This window comes from Rhinopithecus roxellana, chromosome 1 (genome assembly GCF_007565055.1).
Source record: "Rhinopithecus roxellana isolate Shanxi Qingling chromosome 1, ASM756505v1, whole genome shotgun sequence".
Classification (NCBI taxonomy): domain Eukaryota; kingdom Metazoa; phylum Chordata; class Mammalia; order Primates; family Cercopithecidae; genus Rhinopithecus; species Rhinopithecus roxellana.
Genome location: NC_044549.1, coordinates 187,069,933 through 187,095,831, shown reverse-complemented (window position 1 = coordinate 187,095,831; position 25,899 = coordinate 187,069,933). Strand labels below are relative to the sequence as shown.

At 42.2% G+C, this 25,899-nt stretch overlaps 1 protein-coding gene across 6 annotated transcripts in view; it reads left to right on the top strand.

The window, feature by feature from the left end:
* PIK3CB (phosphatidylinositol-4,5-bisphosphate 3-kinase catalytic subunit beta) overlaps positions 1-25,899 on the top strand; it is a 190,269-nt gene that overhangs the window by 55,782 nt on the left and 108,588 nt on the right. For 5 of the 6 annotated variants that reach the window (XM_030934620.1, XM_010366748.2, XM_010366749.2 and 2 more), the window contains 2 exons: positions 20,736-20,922; positions 24,844-25,069. In XM_030934620.1, coding sequence (XP_030790480.1) covers positions 20,752-20,922; positions 24,844-25,069 — 397 coding nt within the window. In that variant the 5' untranslated portion in view covers positions 20,736-20,751. Of the gene's footprint in view, positions 1-20,735; positions 20,923-24,843; positions 25,070-25,899 lie in introns of those variants that run through there. The other variant, XM_030934615.1, reaches the window with a different exon arrangement.

The following is a 25,899-nucleotide window of genomic DNA, read 5'->3' as shown; positions in this document are numbered from 1 at the left end:
GAGTTCAAGACCAGCCTGGGCAACATGGCAAAACCCCATGTCTACCAAAAATTAAAAATTTTGGCCAGTCATGGTGGCATGCACCTGTGGTCCCAACTACTCAGGAGGCCTGATGTGGGAGGATTGCTTGAGCCCAGGAGGTGGATGAGCCAAGATCGTGCCACTGTGCTCCATCTTGGGTGACAGAGTGACATCCTGTCTCAGAAAAAAAAGGCCGGGCGTGGTGGCTCACACCTGTAATCCCAGCATTTTGGGAGGCCAAGGCGGGTGGATCATGAGGTCAGGAGATCATCCTGGCTAACATGGTGAAACCCCGTCTCTACTAAAAATACAAAAATACTAGCCAGGCATGGTGGCAGGCACCTGTAGTCCCAGTTACTTGGGAAGCTGAGGCAGGAGAATGGCGTGAACCCGGGAGGCAGAGCTTGCAGTGAGCCGAGATCGCGCCACTGCACTTCAGCCCAGGCGACAGAGTGAGACTCCATTTCAATAAATAAATAAATAAAGACATAGAGTAAGATATGTATTTAGGAAAGTGTGTGTGTGTTGGTATTTTTTTTGGCAGTAGAGGGGTGCTGAGTACAGAGGACTTTATTGATAGTGCACTACAAAGTGGGGCTTTCTAGGCCTATCCCATTTTTCAGGGGGTCTGGCATGGAAACCGTGTCTAGGAGGGGAGATTCTCAGTGTAGTGGTGGGGGACTGAGTGGGGCAGGACTGCACAGCAGCTGAGGGCCTCTCTCTTACTCTCATGCTGTCACTGGGGCTGGTGGTCCAGGAGGCCATGTGGACCATAAGGTCTACCACCCTGTTGCTGTAGCCAAATTCATTGTCATACCAGGAAATGAGCTTGACAAAGTGGTCATTGAGAACAATACCAGCTCCAACATTGAAGGTGGAAAAGTTGATGTCACTGTTAGTTGGCGGAGACACCCTGGTACTCAGTGTAGCCCAGGATGCCTTTGAGGGGCCTCTCCCACGCCTGCTTCACCTCCTTCATGATGTCATCGTATTTGACAGGTCTCTCCAGATGGTGGGTCAGGTGCATGATGGACATATTGGCGGTGGGGACATAGAAGGCTATGCCAGTGAGCTCCCTGCTCCGCTTGTTTAGATGACTTTACCCACAGCTTTGGCAGCACCAGTAGATACAGGAGTGATGTTCTGGAAAGCCCTGTGGCCATTGCACCACAGTTTCCCAGATGGGCCATCAGTGGTCTTCTGGATGTCAGTGATAGCATGGACGTGGTCATGATTCCTCCCACGATGGCAAAGTTGTCTTGGGTGATCTTGGCCAGTGGTGCTAAGCAATTAGTGGTACAGAAGATTTGCTGGGAATTGCGAGGCGTTTTTGCACTTTCGTGGTTCACGTCCATCACAAACATGGGGGCTTCAGCAGAGGGGACAGAGATGATAACCCTTTCGGTTTCTCCTTTTAAATGAGCCCCAGCCTTCTACAAGGTAGTAAAGATGCCAGTGATCTCCACAATATAATCGTGGTGGCATCACCCCATTTGATTTTGATGGGAATTTGCTCCTAGAAAATGGTTATGGTATTTTCATTGATGACAAACTTTGCCATTCTCAGCCTTGACTGTGCCATGGAACTTGCCACGGGTGGAATCATCATGGAACATATAGACCATGTAGTTGAGGGCAATGAGGGGGTCCTTGATGGAGACAGTATCCACTTCGCCAGAGTTAAAAGCAGCCTGGGTGACCAGGTGTCCAATAAGGCCAAATCAATTTACCTGGCCTTCACTTTCATTGTGATGTCTCAGGGATGTGACGGGTGTTACACGAGATGTAGCTGTTGAATGAGAGGAACAGAAAGTGTATTTTAAAGAAAAAAATGAGTTAATTATTGACTGTTGTAATTGCATGATTTGTTTTCATTCTAATAGGTCGTGCTGCAATGATATATTGATGTAACAAACCATCCCAAAACTTAGTGGTGTAAAATATTCATTTTATTATGCTCTGGTTCTGCAGTCAGAAATTTGGATGGGGCACACCAGAGTCAGGTTGTCTTTGGCCTATGTTGTCTGGGCGTCAGGTGGAAAAACATGACGTCTGAGGGATGGAGTCATTGAAGGCTTCTTCACTCAGAAGTTTGGCTATTCGTCAGCTGGAGTTTAGCAGTCAGCTGGAGTTTTTCAAAATGCTTATCCTTGGCCTCTCCCATGTGTCTGTCCTGAGCTGCTTTACTGCTTGGTGGCTGCCTTCTAAGAGTGAGCATCTCACAAACAGGTGTCTTAAGTGAGCAAAATGGAAGCTGCAGCTTCTTAAACCTGGGAATTAGTAGAGCATTACCCCTGCTGTATTCTATTAGAGGTCAAGCAGTCACTGAAACCATATTCAAGGAGAGGGATCATGCACCTCACCTCTCATCACATTTGGCAGGTCTCTCCAGATGGCAGGTCAGGTCTAGGACGGACACATTGGCAGTGGGGACATAGAAGGCTATGCCAGTGAGCTTCCTACTAAGCTTGGAGATGACATTGTCCACAGCCTTGGCAGCACCAGTAGGTGCAGGTGTGATGTAAAAGAATTTTGTGGCCATGTTTTAAAATCATCCCAGTCATGACAGCTGTGCTGTTTATCATGTAATCACATTTTTTTTTTTGAGCTAGTTTTCTTTTCTTTTTTTTTTTTTTTTTGAGACGGAGTCTCGCTCTGTCGCCCAGGCTGGAGTGCAGTGGCCGGATCTCAGCTCACTGCAAGCTCCGCCTCCTGGGTTTACGCCATTCTCCTGCCTCAGCCTCCCAAGTAGCTGGGACTACAGGCGCCCGCCAACTCGCCCGGCTAGTTTTTGTATTTTTTTTTAGTAGAGACGGGGTTTCGCCGTGTTAGCTAGGTTGGTCTCGATCTCCTGACCTCGTGATCCGCCCGTCTCGGCCTCCCAAAGTGCTGGGATTACAGGCTTGAGCCACCGCGCCCGGCCTTGAGCTAGTTTTCAATACTCTGTTAGACTACTTAGATTCTTTATTTTTTTGAGGCAGGGTCTCACTCTGTCACCAAGGTTGGAGTGCAGTAGCACAATCTCAGCTCACTGCAATGTTTGCCTCCCAGGCTCAACTGATCCTCCCACCTCAGCCTCCCAAGTAGCTGGGACCACAATTGCACACCACCATGCCTGGTGTGTTTTTGGTAAAGACAGGGTTTTACCATGTTGCCCAGGCTGAGTTGTTTTTTTTTTTTTTCCGAGACAGGGTCTCGCTCTGTTAATAGCCCAGGCTGGAATGCAGTGCCACAATCAGAGCTCACGGCAATGTCTGCCTCCCAGACTTAGGCAATACTCCCCCCTCAGCCACCTGAGTAGCTGGGACTACAGGTGTGTGCTACCATGCCCAGCTAATTTTTGTATTTTTTGTATTTTTTTGTAGAGGCAGGGTTTTGCCAAGTTGCCCAGGCTGGTTTCAAACTTCTGGCTTCAAGGGATCCTCCGCCTCGACCTCTCACAGTACTGGGATTACAGGCATGAGCCACCACTTCTGACCTTAGATGCTTAAAGCTTTCTTTTCATTGCTAATATTTTATCCACATTTTTTTTTTTTTTTTTTTTTTTTTTGAGGCAATGTCTTGCTCTGTCGCCCAGGCTGGAGTGCAGTGGCACGATCTTGGCTCACTGCAAGCTCCGCCTCCTGGGTTCACGCCATTCTCCTGCCCCAGCCTCCCGAGTAGCTGGGACTACAGGCGCTTGCCACCACGCCCGGCTAATTTTTTATATTTTTAGTAGAGACGGGGTTTCGCCGTGTTAGCGAGGATGGTCTTGATCTCCAGACCTAGTGATCCTCCCGCCTCGGCCTCCCAAAGTGCTGGGATTACAGGTGTGAGCCACTGTGCCTGGCCCCCAAAACATTTTTAATTCCTTGAGAGTATTCCCATAGTTTCCAGAAGAAAAAGGTATGGGTTGGTTTTAATAGCTACATTCAGTCAGGAAACATTTTAAATTATTAACTATTATACTAGTGGTATGAAATGGATACTAATGTCATTTTTCAGTTTTTTTTTTTTTTTTTTTTTGAGATGGAGTTTCGCTCTTGTCACCCAGGCTGGAGTGCAATGGTGCAATCTTTGCTCAGTGCAACCTCTGCCTCCAGGGTTCAGGTGATTCTCCTGCCTCAGCCTCCTGAGTAGCTGGGATTACAGGCGCATGCCACCATCCCCGGCTAATTTTTGTATTTTTAGTAGAGACTGGGTTTCACCATGTTGACCAGGCTGGTCTTGAACTCCTGACCTTAGGTGATCCACACACCTCGGCCTCCCAAAAAGCGCTGGGATTACAGGCGTGAGCCACCATGCCTGGCCAATGTATGCTTTTTAATTTAAAAGAACGCTACATTTGAGAGTTTTGAAACTAATTTATTAGCTTATAGGGTGACGTTATAAGTTAAATACAGGACAGTATCCAAAAGCTGTCCTGTTAATGCATAACAGATAAAGATTTCAGATCTTTTGGGATCTTAGACATAGTAACATTTGATTAATTATTCTATTCCAAACCATGCAACTCCCAGTACTCATCCCATTGTGCACAGGTCATAGGCTGGGGCACTGAGGCAAGGAGGGGGTTTCATGACGACAACATTGTGGTGCTGCCTCAATTTTTTAGGTGACATAGACTGATCCGCAGACACTGCAATCCCACACTCTTAAGAAGGTCAGATGGGTACTCCGTATTTCTCTTTTCCAGTATTCTATCCTCATCCCTTCTGGTTGAGGCTCTGGGAGGTCAAGGTAAAAAACACTGCAACCAGTCAGAGAACAGACATGCCTCCATTAGTCTCTCATTAGACCTAACTGCTCTGATGCAGGCTGGGATGCAATTTGCTTTGTTTTATTTTTGTAATTACCTCATCTCCCAATCAAGTGTGTGATATGGTATCTTAAACAGAATAAGTACTTATTAAATATTAATTTCCTTGAAATTCAGTTGTTTCTCCACTTCGTCCCTCTGCAGTTTTCTTCTCTTCCTCTTTTTGATCAAGGCCTAGCACTGAAATGACATTATCAGCCTGCCTTTCTGGACTCTCTGTGTCCTCTAGAGAGAATAAGCAGTGAAAGAAGACTTGGCACCAAGGACAGATACTTCTTCAATTTTTCTTAGTTTTTTCCCCCTCAATTTACTGTCAGTAGTGAGGGAGAAATGAAAGCTACACACAGAAGCATTTTGTCATTCATGGGCAGATAGCTTAGGAAAAAAATTGGTCTCCAAGGAAAAGGTTTAAAACAGACAAACAAATGATAAGTACTTGCCAGACCAAACTTAAACCATCATGCAAAGGAGTAATCCTGAAATGACTTGGGATAAATGCCAGCCTTTATTGGATGCTCTTTTAAGTTTTACATATTATGACTTATTTTGAAAATGACGGCAGACAGAAATGACTAAAAGGTTCAGAGCCTGGAATAGTGCATTTTCTACAGCTGTAAGCTATTTAAAATTCTTCTCATGTTACTGTTTGCTATCCAGATGGCTTTCTGGCACTGGTTCAGTTCCTAGATGTGAGAGCTGTTGGTTAGTTACTCACCAGCACCGCCACACACTTGTACAGTTTGGCTCATGACTCACTCTCATTGCAGTTACATGTGGGTACGCTGCTACGCAGTCATTCCTGATTGTCATGATGGTACTTGTAAACAAGAACCAGAATTGATTGGATACCATTTCTAGAAGGAAGATTTGTTGACATTCAAAAGCACCCACCCCAGTTAGTCTGTTGGACCCATCACCACTCATTGGAGTGAGAAACAGAAGCAGTCATCCAGTGAAACTTTTGTCTAAAATATATACTTGGATGATAGGTGCAAAAGTGTATCCAGTGAGCCACAATTATTTGAAGATTTCCTTTACTCCTGTACTGTTACCTAAAATGATGAAAAAACAAAACAAAAAACCCCTGCCTCTTACGAAAGAAGTCATATTGGTGGTAGGAGGTTTGGGAGAGGGTTGCTATCTGAAAGAGACAAACAAGGAGTCTCCTGAGATGCTGGCAGTGTTCTGTTTCTTAACTTGGATAGTGGTTTGCTTTGCAATAGGTATTTGCTTTCCAAAAATTCATTGAACTGTACAGTTACATGTTGGGTATTTTTGTTTATGGGTTATTAGCAAAAGTGTTTAAAAAAGAAATTACTCTCCTCTAATGTAGGAGAATTCCCTTAGTTGTATCTTCAAAGGCTAGAGAAGGTCTCCATATTAATGTATTAGATATTGGTCTTTGATAGTCTTTGTCCTATTAATTTTATCTATTTAGGGAAATAATCATTTTTACCTTAAAACGTGGTTATTGACAAACAATGATTGAAATAGCTTGACAATTAGTGATAGTTCCCATGTCCCAAATACTGTTCACTTGAATGGGTTTCAGCAAGGGGTGGAGAGGGTGAGGAGAGAAGACTGTGGGGATAAAATATATTTTTCTTGGAAATATATATATCCATTTGGAATAACTTATCTCGTTGATGTTAGGGGTAAACATAATCGAACATTTAGTTTAGAAAAGAGGAAGGTAGACTAAAAACTATAAATCTGAAGAGTTTTATTAACATTGCTTAATAAAAAATTATGTGTTTGAAAGAAGACCGTTTAATTTTATTTTTTTATTAATTTTTTTCCATTGCAAGGACTTTATTAAGTAGCTTAAAATGGCATATTTTAAAGAGGCTCGCTGTATATTTTGGAATAATAGAGTGATAGGACTTTTAAATTTTTTTCATCAGCTCTTTAAGTTTGATGAAATAATACCAATAATGTCCTCCCTCTCCACTGAAATACCAGTGTTATGGATTATATATCTACATTTATCTTTCTACTTTTTGTTTTTCTTTTGACAGTATCTCACTCTGTCACCAAGGCTGGAGTGCAGTGGCGTGATCTCAACTCACTGCAACCTCTGCCTCCCAAGTTGAAGTGATTCTCCTGCCTTAGCCTCCCAAGTAGTTGGGCACCTAACACCACTCCTAAGTTTTGTATTTTTAGTAGAGACAGGGTTTCACCACGTTGGCCAGGCTGGTCTTGAACTCCTGACCTCAAGTGATCCACACACCTCAGCCTCCCAGAGTGTTGGGATTACAGGCGTGAGCCACTGCACCTGGGCTGTGGTTTAGAAATACTAATGAATACATAGATATTTAGAATAAATAGCTGGGCCTGTAATCCTAGCACTTTGGGAGGCCGAGGCAGGTGGATCTCTTGAGGTTAGGAGTTCGAGACAGCCTCATCAACATGGCAAAAACCCATCTCTACTAAAATTACAAAATAATTAGCCAGGCATCGTGACAGGCACCTGTAGTCCCAGCTACTTGGGAGGCTGAGGCAGGAGAATCACTTGAACCTGGGAGGCTGAGGTTGCAGTGAGCCAAGATCACACCACTGCATTCTAGCCTGGACAACAGAGCAAGACTCCATCTCAAAATAAAAAAAATAAAAAAGAGAGAGAGAATAAATAATAAATAGCCGGGTGCTTTGGCTAATGCTTGTAATCCCAACACTTTGGGAGGCCGAGGTGTGAGGATTGCTTGAGCTCAGGAGTTCAAGATCAGCCTGGGGAATATGTAGCGAAACCTTGTCTCTAGTTAAAAAAAAAATTCAAAAGAATGATCTGGGAGTGCTGGTGTGTGCTTGCAGTCCTAACTACTCAGGAGGCTGAGGTGGGAGAATTGCTGGAGCCTGGGAGGTCAAGGCTGCAGTGAGCCATGATCATGCAACTGCATTCCAGCCTGGGCAACAGAGTAAGACCCTGTCTCAAAAATAAAATAAAATAAAAATAAATAAAATAAAATAAAATAAAATAAATAAAATAAAATAGAATAAAATAAATAAAATTTTATAAAGTAGAGAATAAACTGCCAAGTTCTAACCTAAGTCCTTCCTTTGGACCCACTCAAAGTGTCTGGAACAATAGAACTTTAAAAGAGTGTATAGACTATTTGCCATCATGCAAGGCAAATTGAATAAAAGAAACATTTATTTTATAGTTACTTTTGAACTGTATGAGTATCTTTTCTTCCACCCTGAATTGCTGCGCATTAGGTTGTACTTGCAGTTTTTTTTCTTTTAACTTTAAACACAATTCTAATTATAATGGGTATATTATTTTATATTTGGATATTTTTCATGTTATTTCTAAACATTGCCACATATTCTTGATAAACTTGATTTTAAATGACTGCACCAAGTGGATGCCATCAGGTGTTTCAGTTAACGTTATTTTAATTTTTTCATATTTATATATTTTGCTTTATACATGAAACTTTTTCTGTATTCAGGTTTGTAAATAGGTACATTCTAGAACTGGAATTACCAAGTTAGCAGGAATAAACTTTTTCAAGTCTCAGTGCCTATTTGCAAATTTTTTTGTTTTTTCTGAGAGTGAGTCTTGCTCTGTTGCCTATGCTGGAGTGCAGTGCTGCAAATGGGACTCACTGTAGCCTCCACCTTCTGTGCTCAAGAGAAGGAGATCCTCCTGCCTAAGCCTCTCAAGTAGCTGGGACCACAGGCATATTCCACCACACCCAGCTAATTTTAAAGAGATGGGGTCTCACTATGTTGCCCAGGCTGGTGCAGATGTTTTGTAAAAGCCGTTTAGAGTGCCATCTTTGATTTGAGAGGATAAATTTAAATGTCATTTTATTATGAATGATATGGTATATAACGTTATAGCAATTCTTTAATAATTTGTGGAGTTAACTTTAGAAATAGCTCTTACATATAATTACAGCAATTCAGATTAATTAATCACCTTTAGAAAAGAAAGTTCTAGGGCTGGGCGCAGTGGCTCATGCCTGTAATCCCAGCACTTTGGGAGGCCGAGGCGGGCAGATCACGAGGTCAGGAGATCAAGACCATCCTGGCTAACACAGTGAAATCCCGTCTCTACTAAAAATACAAAAATTTAGCCGGTTGCGGTGGCAGGTCCCTGTAGTCCCAGCTACCCGGGAAGCTGAGGCAGGAGAATGGCATGAACCTGGGAGGCGGAGCTTGCAGTGAGCTGAGATTGCACCACTGCACTCCAGCCTGGGAGACAGAGTGAGACTCCATCTCAAAAAAAAAAAAAAGAAAAAAAGAAAATGAAGTTCTGTACTGTTCAGTTTTTAAGTGCCCAGTATAATGCATACTTCACCATAAACACATCAACAGTTGGAGCTGATTTGTTGTCTTTGAGCAATGTGGCAGGTAGGGACCAACGCCCTGATGAATCAAGATCCCATACTTTAAGTTGCCTCTGAATGAAACCTGAAGTTGTGATAGCAAATGTAGTATTTAAAGAAGTAATGTGGCCGGGCGCAGTGGCTCACACCTGTAATCCCAGCACTTTGGGAGGCTGAGGTGGGTGAATCACAAGGTCAGGAGTTCAAGACTAGCCTGGCCAACATGGTGAAACCCCGTCTCTACTAAAAATACAAAAATTAGCTGGGCGTGGTGGCGGGCGCTTGTAATTCCAGCTTCTTGGGAGGCTGAGGCGGGAGAACTGCTTGAACCCGGGAGCCGGAGGTTGTAGTGAGCCTAGATTGCGCCACTGCACTCTAACCTGGGTGACAGAGCGAGACTCCGTTTCAAAACAAAAACGAAAGAAGTAATGTTTTTTCTTTTATATTTAAAAAAAATATTCTGTTTTTCTTTCTTTCTTTTTTTTTTTTTGAGACGGAGTCTTACTCTGTCGCCCAGGCTGGAGTGCAGTGGCGCGATCTCGACTCACTGCAAGCTCCACCTAAAATTAGCCCGGCTAATTTTTTGTGTTTTTTAGTAGAGATGGGGTTTCACCATGTTAGCCAGGATGGTCTCAATCTCCTGACCTCGTGATCCACCCGCGTCAGCCTCCCAAAGTGCTGGGATTACAGGCATGAGCCACCGTGCCTGGCCAAAAAAAAAAAAAAAAAAAAAAAAAAAAATCTCTTTTTAAATATCTCCTATGATTTTCCAAAGTGGTTTTTGGTTGAATTTGTTCACCTATAGAACAAATTTATGTTGTTTTCTGCTTATCATTAGATTTAAAGAAGTAAAGTCCAGTGGTTCTACTGGCACATTGGTGGGGAAGTTCAGAACCTTTAAACTTTTTTTTTTTTTTTTTTTTTAACTTTTAAACTCTTTCCTCTTCCAGTGAACAATTGACAAGATATGGATTATAGTTACAGTTAAAGGGTTTATTGAACTAATTTTCACTGCTGAAGTTCCTATGCCCTCTGATAGCTTCCTTGAAAAGTTTTCATAGATTAAAAACTCTGCTTGTCCTCAGCCTTTGATCTCTTGCTTTGATGCTCAAACAGAAGAATGATACAAGACTGAGAATCTTGCCAGGCTAGGTAGGCTTGTGAAGGACGTTTCCTTTAAATACAAAAATAAAAATGAAAAGGGGGAAAAATTATGCTAATTGCTTTGGGAAAAAAATCTGACTTTTGGGTCTGACTCTGTCTTTATGTATTCCTGGATAATTTACTTAAACTGTCTTAGCTTTAGTGTTCTTATCTTTAAAATGAGTAGGGTCTGTAACTCCTAAGATACCTCCAATGTGAAACTCTGAGTCACTTCTCTCAAGCTGAATTGTTTGTGTGGTCCTGTAACATAAAAGAGTGACTAAGGGAAATAGAAAGCAGAATATATTTTATTTTCAACTTAGTGGCAATAATTTAATTTCCTTCAAAATATACCTACAAAAGATTTATTGGTTACCAATTGGTTTGTTACCTCATTTTTTAAAAGTAACATGTTACGGTTTTAAGTCTGACAGAACACATGCTATTTTAATTGCAGAACAGCACATTTTGTGAATATGCCCTCTCAATACTTTTCTTAAAGGGTTGTGCATGAAGCTGTGAAGAGTTACATGTCATCTTATGGAATATCTCTTTGGTAAATTTGTTCCTAAAGGTCTTGAAAACTAAGAGCTAGTTATACTGGGTTTACATTCTTCTAATTAGTTAAGGGTCTAGTTTTCTTGATTTAGAGCTTCTTTACCCTTCAAGAATTAGCCAAAAACAACATAGCCAAGTATAGGAAACATAATTCATTGGCAGGTAGAAATGTATACTGTTATGTTCATTACTTTAAAAAATATAGGCTACAATTATATCTGGATAAATTATGGAGGCTCTGTTGCTACTTTGAGAAATAGTAGTGATGGCAGCGGTGGACCGTCTAGAGTGGCTGCTGCCATCACGCCAGTTGCAGCAAGGAGGTGTGGCTGGGGCTGCATGCTCTATGGAGCTGGTGGGAGCTGGGGAACAAATGGGGACCCCACCCCTTCCAGGTTGGTGGGTGGGAGCTTCCCAGGTGCAGCTTCAGCTACCCAAACTGTGGGTGCAGACCTGGGCCTCCTGCTCCATGGAGCAGGCAGGAGCACACTCCTTGCCCTTGCCCCCCCAGCCCTTCTCTCCCATGCCAATGCAGCTGCCCAACCAGGCATCCCTACACTCCTTAGGGGCCCAGGAAGGCCCACTCTGCCCTCTCAGGCTCAGAAATGCCTGCCTCTACTGTCTGGCTTTTATCTATTGTTGGCACCCAGTCCGACCTTGGAGCAGAGTCAGGGCCAAGCCCATGTGTTGTCACAGCCCAGCCAGGTGTGCACATGCTCAGGGTAGTGTTGACATGCCAGCCCCCTGCCACCTTGGCCCCCTCCAGATTTTGGTCACCAATGAGCATAGGAGGGAAGCTGAGGGGAGGCTGAGGGCAGCTTGGCGCTGACCTGTAGGCAGTACCTACAGCCTGGGTGCCATGAACAATAGCAGGAAGCAGACAGGTTTCTGGGCGAAAGTGGGTTGGGTCCTCAATGAGGCTCCACCTTCAGGCCAGGGAGGGTCTGAAGGCTAGGGGCCAGGCTGCCAGTTCCATGGACTAGAGTGGGAACTTGTGGTACCTTTTCCCAGGCCTGCCCATGGCTGCCTGTGTACCAGTTGGCACTTTCTTCCCTTTGAGGCCCATAAAAGCCCCAGGCTCAGCCAGAGCTGAGCAGACATCGGGATGACCAGCTGCAAAGAGGAGCTGCCCATTCCAGGGCCTCCTCTTGGTTGAGAGCAGCAGACATCAGGACAACAGGCTGCAGACAGGAGCTACCCACTCCAGGGCCTCCTCTCTGTTGAGAGCAGCAGACATCAGCACAACAGAGCTGCAGAGAGGAGCTACCCATTCCAGGGCCTCCTCTCTGCTGAGAGCAGCAGATGTCAGGACAACCAGCTGCAGAGAGGAGCTACCTATTTCAGGGCTTCCTGTCTGCTGATGAGCTGCAGAGATGACAGGATGACCTGCCTTCCAAGAGGAGCTACCCACTCCAGGTCCTCCTCTTAGCTGTTGTCACTCAGTAAAGCTCCTCTTTGTCTTGCTCACCCTCCACTTGCCTACATACCTCATTCTTCCAGGGGCAGGACAAGAACTTGGGACCTGCTGATTGAGGCTAAAAGAGCTGTAACACAAGCAGGGCTGTTACATGAACAAGAAACATGCCCCTTGTTCATCACATTGCAGGTGAAGAGAAGAAGAAAAGAGCTCTGGCCCTTTGGGGAGCCCAGACTTGGGAACTCTCTGAGCCAGGACTCTTTGGGGCCCTGGGGTTCCTGGCATCTCCAAGCTTCCACGTGCCACCATGTCCCCCAGTGCCAGCTGTGGAAGCTGCTTGTGGTACACCTACTCCAGCCATAGCTTCAGGGAGAACTGGTGCCCATACTGGCACCTGGAGCTGCCCGCCCTGCTGCAGCAACTGGCATGTCTGATTTTGCAGGGGCTGGACCCCATACTTGCTCACACACCCATTGCTGCTCCACACAGTCTCCCTTGGCGGACATGGGATCCACTCCTGCAGTGTGAGTCAAGTGCAGCCTCCTAGGCTGAGTGGGCGGAATGAGCCTAGCAGGCCCTGTCAAAACTAAGGCAAAGGCGTCACTGGCCACAGATGTTTTTGGCCAGAAAAACAACACCCCAAAGATCCTGTAACAGTAGGAATTATTTTAGAGCAGTGGTTCTGAAAGTGGACTGTGTGAAGCCCCCAAAAGATGGTTTTGAAATTTGTTGGGTTATGATTTTGTTCTTGTTGGCACAGTGATTGAGGGAAGTGCTACTGTTAATGTAGTGGATAATCAAACATCCTGCAGTACACTGGACAGTTTTATATAACAAAAAAACATGTCTTATATAAGCATGATTTTTGAATTTTCTATAAGTATTTATGTATTTGAAAAAGGCTGTTTTTTTGTTTGTTTGTTTCTTTTTTGTTTTTGTGTTTTTTCTTTGATACAGAATCTCTGTCACCCAGGTTGGAGTGCAGTGGCGCTCTCTTGGCTCACTGCAACTTCTGCCTCCCAGGTTCAAGCAGTTCTCCTGCCTCAGCCTCCCAAGTAGCTGGGATTGCAGGCGTGTGCCACCATGCTCGGCTACTTTTTTTTTTGTCTCAAAAAAAAAGGGAATATTTAATATGACAAAATTGAAAACCATTCTTCTGGAGAATATTTAGCTTAATACTATATATCTCCCTAGAGTGTTTACAAAGTTGGACAGCCAGTCTACCTCAGTTATTAGTAAATTGCTAATGACAATATCAAGGTAGATATGTTTAACCTCGCAGTATTCCCTCTGATGATTTACTCCTGGTTGGGAAAAACATTTCTAGGTCGTTAAACACAATAATACTGCTTTACAGGCATCTTTAGTATGTTGCTGAACCATTAGAATATTTCTGAGTCAATTGATACTTTGAATGTGAGGGTTTTGTCCTTGAAATTGTAAATAAGGGAATTGATTTTGGAGATTGGTGTGATGTTTCTTTGTAAGCGAGGAAGGATTTTTCTATTTTTAAGCATGGGCAACTGATAAAGGATAAAATTTTTCTTTGTAAGCAAGGAAGGATCTTTCTATTTTAAAGCATGGGCAACTGTTAAAGTAAAGGATAAATTTTTTCTTTATGATGCACCTAAAGATAACACAAGAAAGGTACTTAGCCTTTGCAATGTATTTTGCCATTAAAAAAATTTTAAGACATTTAATATGTGAAATATAGCACAGACATAGAAAAGTACATAAAACATAAATGTGTAGCTTAGTGAATTATTCTGAAATGAGTTTCTGTATTATATTCTTTATACTAAATAATTTTCATTCTGTTGCAGCTTGAGAAATGAATAATGGTTATCCCTTTGACATCAAGGGAGTTCCTCAGCCTATTTAAATTTAAGAGAGGATGCCATATCCTGAAAATAGCAGTTTTATAGTCAAACATTAGTTAAAAATATACATCATTTTCAGAAACACCTATAACATATAAGTGGGATTGCAACACAGTGAGGGTGCCATCTTTAAGTTATAGGCGAGATCCACTTTATGTTCTTCACATGACAGGAGTTTATGTATTTGAGACATGGTAGCATTAGGCAAAGCCTGATCTATGCAACAGAATTTTATATGTTTGTTAATATTTTTTACTTTATTCTTTTAAGGAAAGATACATGGGCTACCTGAAATGTAGGTTGAGATTTTGTAAAACCACATGCGAATAGACTTGAATATCTGAGTTAAGTCATTTCAACTTTTTTTCTTTCTCCCCACCCTCGCCCCACTTCGTTTCACTCTTCCTTCCATCTCACTCTGTTGCCCAGGCTGGAGTGCAGTGGCATGATCACAGCTCATAGCAACCTCAACCTCCTGGGCTCAGGTGATTCTCCCATCTTAGCCTTCTAGGTAGATGGGACTACAGGTGTGTGCCATGTAGTCCCATGCCCAGCTAATTTTTTTTCTTTTTGTTTTTTTGAAGAGAGGGTTTTTGCCATGTTGTCTAGGATGGTCTCAAACTCATGTGCTCAAATGATCCCCCACCTCAGCCTCCCAAAGTGCTGGAATTATAGGCATGAGCACTACACCTGGCTAGTTTTCTTAAGTTAAGGAGTTGTAGGATATGTAGATATATATGGCATTTTATCTATGTATTGGTAAAATATTTTGATTTCATATAAAAGTGTCACTTGTGGAGGCTGTTTATTGTATTTCTTAGAGTAAGTGCTGAAAGACTACATTGAAGGTTGCAAGGTTCAAGTTTTCCTGTCAAGCATGATTTAAATCACGTTTGTAATATCCAATATAATTGTCCTACTATCAAATTATTTTCTTTTTTGGAGATGAAGTCTTGCTCTGTCATCCAGGCCGGAGTGCAGTGACATCATCTTGGCTCACTGCAACTTCCATCTCTCAGTTTCAAGCAATTCTCCTGCCTCAGCCTCCTGAGTAGCTGGGACCACAAGTGCCCGCCACCACGCCTGGCTAATTTTTGTATTTTTAGTAGAGATAGGTTTTTGCCATGTTGGCCATGCTGGTCTTGAACTCCTGACCTCAAGTGATTCACCTCCCAAAGTGCTAGTGGGATTATAGGCGTGAGCCACTGTGCCCGGCCTCCTCCTCACAAATTCTATAGGATTTGTTATTCATTTCTTCATTTAACCATGAGTGATTATTTATTGAGAGCCTAGTATGTACCAGGAGCTACAGAGCTAGAAATAATATGAGACTAGGGAGAGATGAGTACACAGTGAGCTTTAATACAGTGTGCTCCAGTGCTGTCACAGATATGTCCTGGGTGCTTGAGACACACAGAAGAATGTCAGGGAAGGTTTCCAGGAATCTAGAAGAATAAGACTTGGTCAGGCAATATGGAGCTGAGGACATCTTAGGGAGAGGGAATAATCTCTTTAAAGTAGGAGGCAGGAGAGAATGTGGGTTATGCTGGCAAGTACCAGTGGTTCAGCATGACTAGACTAAGGATCCTATGTGTTGCATGACAGATTTAGAGAAGAAGAAAAGTAGGGGCCCAATCATGAATTCATTCTCATAATTCAATTTGTTTCAAATTAGAGTCTTGCTTTCTTGCCTGTGCTGTTCTCGAACTCCTGACCTCAAGTAGTTCTTCAGCCTTGGCCTCCCAAAGTGCTAGGATTATAGGCATGAGCTGCCATGCCCTGTCTCATAATTCATTTTATTTTTTATCTTATTTTTTGAGACATAGTCTTACTCTCTTGCCCAGGCTGGAGTGCAGTAGTGCGATTAACAGCATACTGCAGCCTCAACCTCCTGGGCTCAAGTGATCCTCCTGCCTTAGCCTCCCTAGTAGCTAGGACCACCGCTGCATGCCACAACTCCTGGCTAATTTTTTTTTTTGATAGATGAGGTCTCACTATGTGGCCCAGGCTGGTCTTGAGCTCCTGGGCTCAAGCAATCCTCCTGCCTTGGCCTCCCAAAGTGCTGGGATTACAGACGTGAGTCACCACTCCTAGCCTTGTAATTCATTTTAGATATAATAATTTCATCAAGACATTTTTGTATCTACCTTAATACATTTTCTCTAATGCTTAGAAGTTTAGAATTTTATGCCTTGAAAGTTGAAGCTATAGGATAGGAGTGCTGGTGAGATGCAGTCAGTCTCCTTGAAAAGATTGCTGCCCTGGGCACTATGCCTCAGATGCCTTACCATTTCTAGCGGTCTGGTAAGGGTGAGATCCCAGAGTTTTATTTTTCTAGTTTCATGCTCTTTTATTAGTATTGTATTAATTGGGTGATTTGGTTTCAGTTCTGAGAGTCTTGACAAAAATCTGTGTTGAAGAAACCAGGGGCATGTACAGGTTTATTATGATTCTAATTCTGTGACAGATGGCTGATGTATCATAAACGCTCCTCAATTTTAAATGCTAACTTTTAGGCCGGGCGCAGTGGCTCATGCCTGTAATCCCAAAACTTTGGGAGGCCAAGGCAGGCAGATCATGAGGTCAGGAGTTCGAGACTAGTCTGACCAACGTGGTGAAACCCCATCTCTACTAAAAATTAAACAATTAGCCGGGTGTGGTGGTGCACGCCTGTAATCCCAGCTACTCAGGAGGCTGAAGCAGAGAATCGCTTGAACCTGGGAGGCGAAAGTTGCAATGAGATGAGATCACGCCGCTACACTCCAGTCTGGGCAACAGAGTGAGACTCCATCTGTAAATACATACATACATACACACATACAATACATACTAACTTTCGTTTCTCCTCCTAGCTTTTGTTGGCAGCTCTTGGTTAGACATAGTACTTGAGTGACTTGTTCAGTAGCTGGCTTCCACCTCTAGCTTTGCATGGCAGTATTTGAATATATAAACAAAGTATGGTTTTTCTTTTTATTGTTGTGTTTTTTTTTTGTTTTTTTGCTTTTTTAAGGCAGAGTCTCGCTCTGTTGCCCAGGCTGGAGTGCAGTGGTGCAATCTCGGCTCACTGCAACCTCCACCTTCTGGGGTCAAGCTATTCTCCTGCCTCAGCCTCGCTGGTAGCTGGGATTACAGGCACCCACCACCATGCCTGGCTAATTTTTTTGTATTTTTAGTAGAGACAAGGTTTCACCATGTGGCCCAGGCTGGTCTCAAACTCATGGGCTCAAGCAGTCCACTTGCTTCGGCTTCCCCAAGTGCTGAGATTATAGGCTAATCTACCCCACCTGGCCCTGCAAAGTGTGGTCTTTATAAGTTAATACAGCATGTTTTCATTCAGCAGATACTTACTGAATGCTTATTACTTGCAAGATTGAGAAACTCCTGCACAAAATATTCAAAGGCTGCTCTGAAGTGATATGCTTAATTTTAGGACTCGTACCTTAATAACGTGTAGTGACTGTGTAGTTTTGTTCGTGTTTATGAAAGTTTGTTGGTTAAGAGTTCCTGAGTACAGAGACCTTTCCATTACTGTGGTAAGAAACAGTACTTTAAAAAGCATGCTGACAATACATGAATTCTCTGATCAATCTTAGCATGGCTAAAAGTAAGACCACTAGACATTATATCTCCTCAAGGAGCTTACAATGAATCCATATTTAAATTTTCCATATTATTTCAAAGATAGTTTTTTTTGTTATTTTTTGGGTTTTTTTTGAGATGGATTTTTGCTCTTGTCGTGCAGGCTGGAGTGCAGTGGTGCAATCTCTGCTCAATGCAACCTCTGCCTCTCGGGTTCAGGCGATTCTCCTACCTCAGCCTCCTGAGTAGCTGGGATTCCAGGCATGCACCACCCTGCCTGGCTAATTTTTTTGTATTTTTAGTAGAGACAGGGTTTCACCACGTCAGTCAGGCTGGTCTCGAACTCCTGACGTCAGGTAATCCATCCGCTTTGGCCTCCCAAAGTACTGGGATTACAGGCGTAAGCCACCGTGCCCAGCCCAAAGATAGTTGCTTGGTTTTTTTTTTGAGATGAAGTTTCGCTCTGTCGCCCAGGCTGGAGTGCAGTGGCATGATCTCAGCTCACTGCAACCTCCGCCTTCCTGGTTCAAGCGATTCTTCTGTCTCAGCCCCCCGAGTAGCTGGGACTACAGGTGTGCACCACCACCCCTGACTAATTTTTGTATTTTTATTTTTTTTTGAGATGGAATCTCGCTCTGTTACCCAGGCTGGAGTGCAGTGGTGCTGTCTAGGCTCACTGCAACCTCTGCCTCCCAGGTTCAAGCAATTCTCCTGCCTCAGCCTTCTGAGTAGCTGGGATTACAGGTGCCTGCCACCACGCCTGGCTAATTTTTGTATTTTTAGTAGAGATGGGGTTTCACCATATTGGCCAGGCTGGTCTTGAACTCCTGACCTTGTGATCCACCCGCCTTGGCCTCTTTAAGTGCTGAGATTACAGGCGTGAGCCACAGTGCCTGACCAAGATAGTTTTTTATAGTTGATTTGTTCCAGCTAACATTGCATTTGGCTGTGTCTCCTAAGTGTTTTTTAAATTTTTTAACAGTCCTTCCACCATCTTCTTCCTCCTCTTCTTGTTATTGATTAGCTGGAGAAATCATATCATTTGTTTTATTGAAGATGCCACATTCTCTACTTGACTGATTGCTTCCTTGAAGTATTTAACTTCTTTCTCTGTTTCCTGTAAACTGGCACATAGATCTAAAGACTTGATTAGATTCAAGTTCAGTTTTGTTTTGTGTGAATGGTAAGTACTGACTATTACATTTCATGAGGAGACACCTAATGTCTGATAGTCCCACTTTTAGTGATGCTAAGATAGATCAGGGGATTCCTGTAGTGTCAACAAGACAGACACAGACAGGTTGTAAAGTTTCTTCTCCTTTCACCTTATTATTATTTGTGTCTTTAGCATCCATTAATGATCATTGCCTAGATCTGTTAGTTCATTAGTGGTTGCAAAAAGTGATTTTCTAATTTATTATTCATTTTCCATTTATTAGTGAAAGAACTTCTAAAATTTTTATTTTTATTCTTATTTTTTTGAGATGGGGTCTCACTTTGTTGTCCAGGCTGGAGTGCAGTGGCACTATTTTAGCTCACTGCAGCCTTGGATTCTTAGGCTCAAGCAGTCCCCCTCCCTCAGTCTCCCAAGTAGCTGGGACTACAGGCACGCACCACCATGCCTGGCCACTTTTTTGTATTTTTTTGTAGAGATAGGGTCTTGTTTGTTACCCAGGCTGGTCTCAAACTCCTGGACTCAAGCGATCCACCCATCTAAGCCTCCCCAAGTAATGGTATTACAGGCATGGGCCACCGTGCCTGGCCTCCTGTCTCTTTTGATATGACACTTCCATTAATTGCATAGTTGTTAAATGAACCTTGATTCATTTAACTTCAGCACTCATGTTCTTCCAATTATTATTGTTGTATCTTCTTGAAGGAAGCCTTTAAGGAATAGGTAAGACTCAAATGGCACTATTAAAGGGTGCATTTGTTGGGATAGTGCATTTGTTTTGATATGAGGAGTTTTTTCCCCATGTGAACATAGGTCTAGCAGCAGAAAGACAGAAGGCACTGTGACACCAGTCTTGGGCTGTAGAGTGATGGGAGAACAAGAAAAACAGGCCAGAGAAATAGCACAAGGGGCCTTGCCATCTGTATTGAGGGATTTGGTGTTTTTAATGCTTATGGGATGGGCCGTGAGGTTGATAGAAAATTGTCCTTGTTGGCCGGGCACGGTGGCTCATGCCTTAATCCCAGCACTTTGGGAGGCCAAGGCAGGCAGATCACGAGGTCAGGAGATCGAGACCATTCTGGTTAACACGGTGAAACCCCATCCCTACTAAAAATACAAAAAAATTAGCCGGGCGTGGTGACGGGTGCCTGTAGTCCTACGTGGGAGGACTGTAGCTAAGTGGGAGGCTGAGGCAGGAGAATGGCGTGAACCCAGGTGGCAGAGCTTGCAGTGAGCTGAGATCTCTCCACTATACTCCAGCCTGGGCGACAGAGCAAGACTGTGTCTCAAAAAAAAAGAAAAAAAGAAAATTGTCCTTGTTGAGAGAGGGCCCTCTTGATTGTAATTTTCATTGGCATTTGCAGAGAAAAACTCAGCCTAAGAAGCTGATACTTTCTAAATAAAGTTTGGAGAAAATTAACCTGTTGAGTGGTGGTTAACTAAAATTCTTAGGACCTGTAATCCTTAAGCCTACAGTTTATTCAGATGTCATGTATTTATGTTGAATTTGAATCAATGTGGTGTGTATGTGTATACGTATGTGTGTGTGTGTGTGTGTATATATATGAATAATTTTTTTCCTTTAGTTGCTGGTATGGATTGGATGATGTACATATATATAATTTGTGCAGTGATAAAAGTGTATTTAAGTAATTTATTTCTGCTGACTTACTCTTGGTTTTTAAAATGTCGCATTATTTAATTGGCCTCCTGTTACATTATTGGCTATATTGAAATCTAAGGACTAATTGTAGATTAGTGGTCTCTATCATATCTTGGTATAAAATTTGGCTGATAGTTGTTTTGCTATCTTTTAATTACTGATTTCTAGGGCCCTGTGGTTATGAATGTGCTTCAGTTTCATAATGCCTCCTGCTATGGCAGACATCCTTGACATCTGGGCGGTGGATTCACAGATAGCATCTGATGGCTCCATACCTGTGGATTTCCTTTTGCCCACTGGGATTTATATCCAGTTGGAGGTACCTCGGGAAGCTACCATTTCTTATATTAAGCAGGTATGTTAATAGGTATATTTTCTGTGTGTTTAGCATACTGTGTCACTTTGGGGGAAATATCATTCTATAATAGAAAATGTTAATGTAAATTTTATGTGATAATGATAGTAATGAAGTGATAGTAATTAAGAAAAATTAGCTTACATTAGCTAGTTTGAAATGTTTGGTTGGGTTATTTAAACTGTCAAGAAGATTTTCTTCTAAGTTCAAGTCTTTGAAATTACTGTCTTTGAGCTTGTCACACTTTTTAAAAATGTGATTTTTAGTTCATTTTCTCTTGTCTTGTTTTTCTTCTCTTCCCCCTTTCCTTGACTCTTGGGGGAAGTAAGACTTTTCTGCTGTTCACCAGATATTTTTCCCTCAGCTGGCTTGCCTTTTCTGTTGCATTAGTTTTTAAAGTAAATTGATGTGCACTGTTAATTTGTAAAAACCAGCATATACATGAACTTGTTTTTCTAAACTTTCTCTCTAATGTTTTTCAAAAAGCTGAACCCAATGTAAAAATTAGGAGTTATGGTATTTTTAAGAAAACATATTTATGATATACCCTTGAAAACTCTTGACTTTGGACAAGCCTTGTAACTCCTTTCCGAGCTTTTTCTTCAGAGAGACAGTAATTCTAAAGCGGCATGATCCTTAAAGTAAAAAGAAAATATAGAATTGACTTAAGCATCTCATAGGCTCATGGTGCACCTATTTTTATAGTCACCAGTGACAAGTATGGAGTATTTCACATTAGATTAACCATTTATCTCCTTTTTTATTGTAAAAGATACATAACCTAAAATTTACTATTTAGACATTTTTAGGTGTGCATTCACAATGCTGTGCAACCATCACCAGTATCCATTTCTAGCACTTCCCCATCATCCCAAACAGAAACTTCATACCCATAACTGCCCCTTCCCTCAATTTCTGTTTATTTTGATTCTGTTTTCCATCTCTACCAGTTTGCCTATTCTAAGTACTTTATATAAGTGGAAACATACAATAAATAGTTATCCTTTTGTGGTTGGCTTACATAGCATAATGTTTTTAAAGTTCATGTTGTAGCATATATCCTAGTTTCATTCCCTTTTATGGCTGAATAATATTTCATTGTATGTATATGCCACATTTTGTATATTTATCTGTTGATGAACATTTGGGTTGGCTTCCAGCTTTTGGCTATTGTGAATATTATGTTGCTCTGAACATTGGAGTATAAATGTCTATTTGAATTCCTGCTTTCAGTTCTCTTGGGTATATACCTAGAAGTGTGATTGTTGGTTCACAGTGGTAACTCTATGTTTTAACTTTTGAGGAAACGCCACACTGTTTTCCACAGTGGCTGTACCATATAATGTTGGGACCAGCAGTGTACAGGGTTCTAGTTTGTCTACATACTGGCCAACGCATGCTATTTTCTCCTCCCTCTCTCCCTCCCTCCCTCTCTTCCTCCCTCCTTTCCTCCCTCCCTCCCTTCCTCCCTCCCTCCCTCCCTCCCTCCCTCTCTTCCTCCCTCCCTCCCTCTCTTCCTCCCTCCCTCCCTCTCTTCCTCCCTCCCTCCCTCTCTTCCTCCCTCCCTCCCTCCCTCTCTTCCTCCCTCCCTCCCTCCCTCCCTCCCTCTCTTCCTCCCTCCCTCTCTTCTTCCTCCCTCCCTCTCTTCTTCCCTCCGTCCCCCCTCTTCCTCCCTCCCCCCTTCTCTTCCCCTCCCACCTCCCTCCCTCCCTCCCTCTCTTCCTCCCTCCATCCCTCCCTCCCTCTCTTCCTCCCTCCCTTCCTCCCTCCCTCCCTTCCTCCCTCCCTCTCTTCCTCCCTCCCTCTCTTCTTCCCTCCCTCCCCCCTCTTCCTCCCTCCCCCCTTCTCTTCCCCCTCCCCCTCCCACCTCCCTCCCTCCCTTCCTTCCTTCCTTCCTTCCTTCCTTCCTTCCTTCCTTCCTTCCTTCCTTCCTTCCTTCCTTCCTTCCTTCCTTCCTTCCTTTTCATTATTTCTTTCCTTTTTTTGTTTGTCTAAGAGATATGATCTTGTTATGTTGCCCAGGCTGGACTCAGACTCTTGGCTGAATTCAAGCAATTCTTCCACCTCAGCCTCCCAAGTAGCTGAGACAACAAGCACATGCCATATTTTATGTGTGTGTGTGTGTGTGTGTGTGTGTGTGTGTGTTTAATAATATCCATCCTAATGGATGTGAAGTGATATCTCATTGTGGTTTTTTTGTTTTTTTAAGATGGAGTCTCGCTCTGTCACCAGGCTGGATTGCAGTGTCACGATCTCGGCTCACTGCAACCTCTGCCTCCTGGGTTCCAGTGATTCTCCTGCTTCAGCCTCCTGAGTAGCTGGGTGCATGCCACCATGCCCAGCTAATTTTTGTATTTTTAGTAGAGACGGGATTTCACCATGTTGGCCAGGATGATCTTGATCTCTTGACCTCGTGATCTGCCCACCATGGCCTCCCAAAGTGCTGGGATTACCGACGTGAACCACTGCACCCAGCCTCATTGTGGTTTTTATGTGCATTTCCTTCTTGACTAATGATGTTGAGCATCTTTTTTTGTGCTTACTAGTCATTTGTATCTTTTTTGGAGAACTGTCTTTTCTAGACCTGTACTGATTTTCTTTTTTTGAGACGGAGTCTTGCTCTGTCGCCCAGGCTGGAGTGCAGTGGCCGGATCTCAGCTCACTGCAAGCTCCGCCTCCCGGGTTCACGCCATTCTCCTGCCTCAGCCTCCAGAGTAGCTGGGACTATAGGCGCCTGCCACCTCGCCTGGCTAGTTTTTTTTTGTATTTTTTTTTAGTAGAGACGGGGTTTCACCGTGTTAGCCAGGATGGTCTCGATCTCCTGACCTTGTGATCCGCCCGTCTCGGCCTCCCAAAGTGCTGGGATTACAGGCTTGAGCCACCGCGCCCGGCCAACCTGTACTGATTTTTAAACTTTGTTTTTTGTTATTGAGTTGTAGGAGTTCTTTATATATTCTGGATATTAATGTCTTGTCAGATATATATGATTTGCAAATATTACCTCCCATTTTGTTGGTTGCCTTTTCATTCTCTTGATAATGTCTTTTGCTGTACAGAAGTTTTAAATTTTGGTGAAGTTCAGTTTACCTTTTTTTCTTAATTTTCTTTTACTATTTTGAGCCTTAAGAATGAAAAGTTTACCTATTTTTATTATTATTGTTGCTTGTACTTTCTCCTGTATGTTTTATGTAACTGAATCTGACCTGAGGATTGGCCACAATTTTTACTTTGGGTCTGTTATTTTCAGCTCTTAGCTTTTGTACTGGCTGTTGACAAAATATGCAATCTCTCTTTGTTTTTGTGTGGTGAACTTTTATATTATCTCATCCAGGAGACATGGAAAGAGATGTTGAGAAATTGATTATTATCATTCTGACAGGACAGTGTTAGTAAGGATATCCCTGATAAAAGAAAAGAATACAGGACAAAAATAACTTAAATATTGTATGGAAGTGTAATACATACTTTAAATTTTTTTTGATCAGGAGTGATCAAGAAAGGAATATTTCACAGGAATGTGAAAAATGAAAGTTTTCATTGAGTCTTGTCATAGATAATTTGCTTTTAGTAATTTCATTTATAATGCATTTTTTGTGTACTATGCCATTATATTACCCTACAAACATGGGATAATACCACATATACTCTCTTATAATTTGCTATTTTAAGAAAACTTGAATATTTGGTATGGTTTTCCATTTCAGAATGAATTTATATTTTTTCTATTTTTCTGTATATATTTCTATTATTTTTACAGTTCTATAATATTCTGTAATTCATTTAACCAATCCTATATTGCTAAACATTTGATTTGTTCATAGTTTATTTTTACCAACAGTGCTGCAGTGAGTATCCTTATATCTTTGTACACTTGAGCAAGTGTTTCCATTCCAGAAAATGTCTTATTTTTTTTTCTCATAGATGTTATGGAAGCAAGTTCACAATTACCCAATGTTCAACCTCCTTATGGATATTGACTCCTATATGTTTGCATGTGTGAACCAGACTGCTGTATATGAGGAGCTTGAAGATGAAACACGAAGACTCTGTGATGTCAGACCTTTTCTTCCAGTTCTCAAATTAGTGACAAGAAGTTGTGACCCAGGGGAAAAATTAGACTCAAAAATTGGAGTCCTTATAGGAAAAGGTAATATTAAAAATTCTTAGTATGAATTCTCTATCTATCTATCTATCTATCTATCTATCTATCTATCTATCTATCTCTATACACACACATAGTAAGTATATTTAAGACATTGCTTTTCAAAGTGTGGTCCATGGACCACTGCTGATCTGTAAGTTGTTCCAGTTTGAGATAAGGTAAGTATAGAGTTTGAGAATAAATGTTTAGAAACCCCTCTAGCAATATGATACTGCCATAGCATCCAAGGACTTATGTTTAGTATATGTTTTTGTGGTCTAAGGATTTATTATTTATTTAATTTTTAAAAATAGAGACGGGGTCTCTCTGTGTTGTCCAGGCTGGTCTCAAACTTCTGGGCTCAAGTGATCCTCCTACCTTAGCCTCCCAAAGTGCTGGGATTACAGGCGTGAGCCACTGTGCATGACTGATTTATTTTTATTTTACAAAAATATTGGTCTTTGATGGATTGGAAGGAAAAAAGTTGTTGCTTTACCTCAGATAGTTTGAGAAGTCCTTCACTAAGGGAGACATTAGCCTTAGTTTCTTATGAGCTGCTCCTATAGAATGAACATATTTTATACACAACTCTCTATGCCAACCAAGACTTTAAGCTGTTTGATGTTTCCATAAATAAGTTATTGACAAATTTTACTTCTTAACTGAAATTATCTTTAAGTAGAAGTTATTTTGGTAGAGAGTCAGGAAATATGTCCACATTATTCCTTGCAAATTTATTCTACAGAAAATTGTGAGTAACACAATCAGGAACTTGGAGGAGTCTCTCTTGCTATATAATATTAGGAGTCTCAGGGGCTAATGGTATATAAATATCT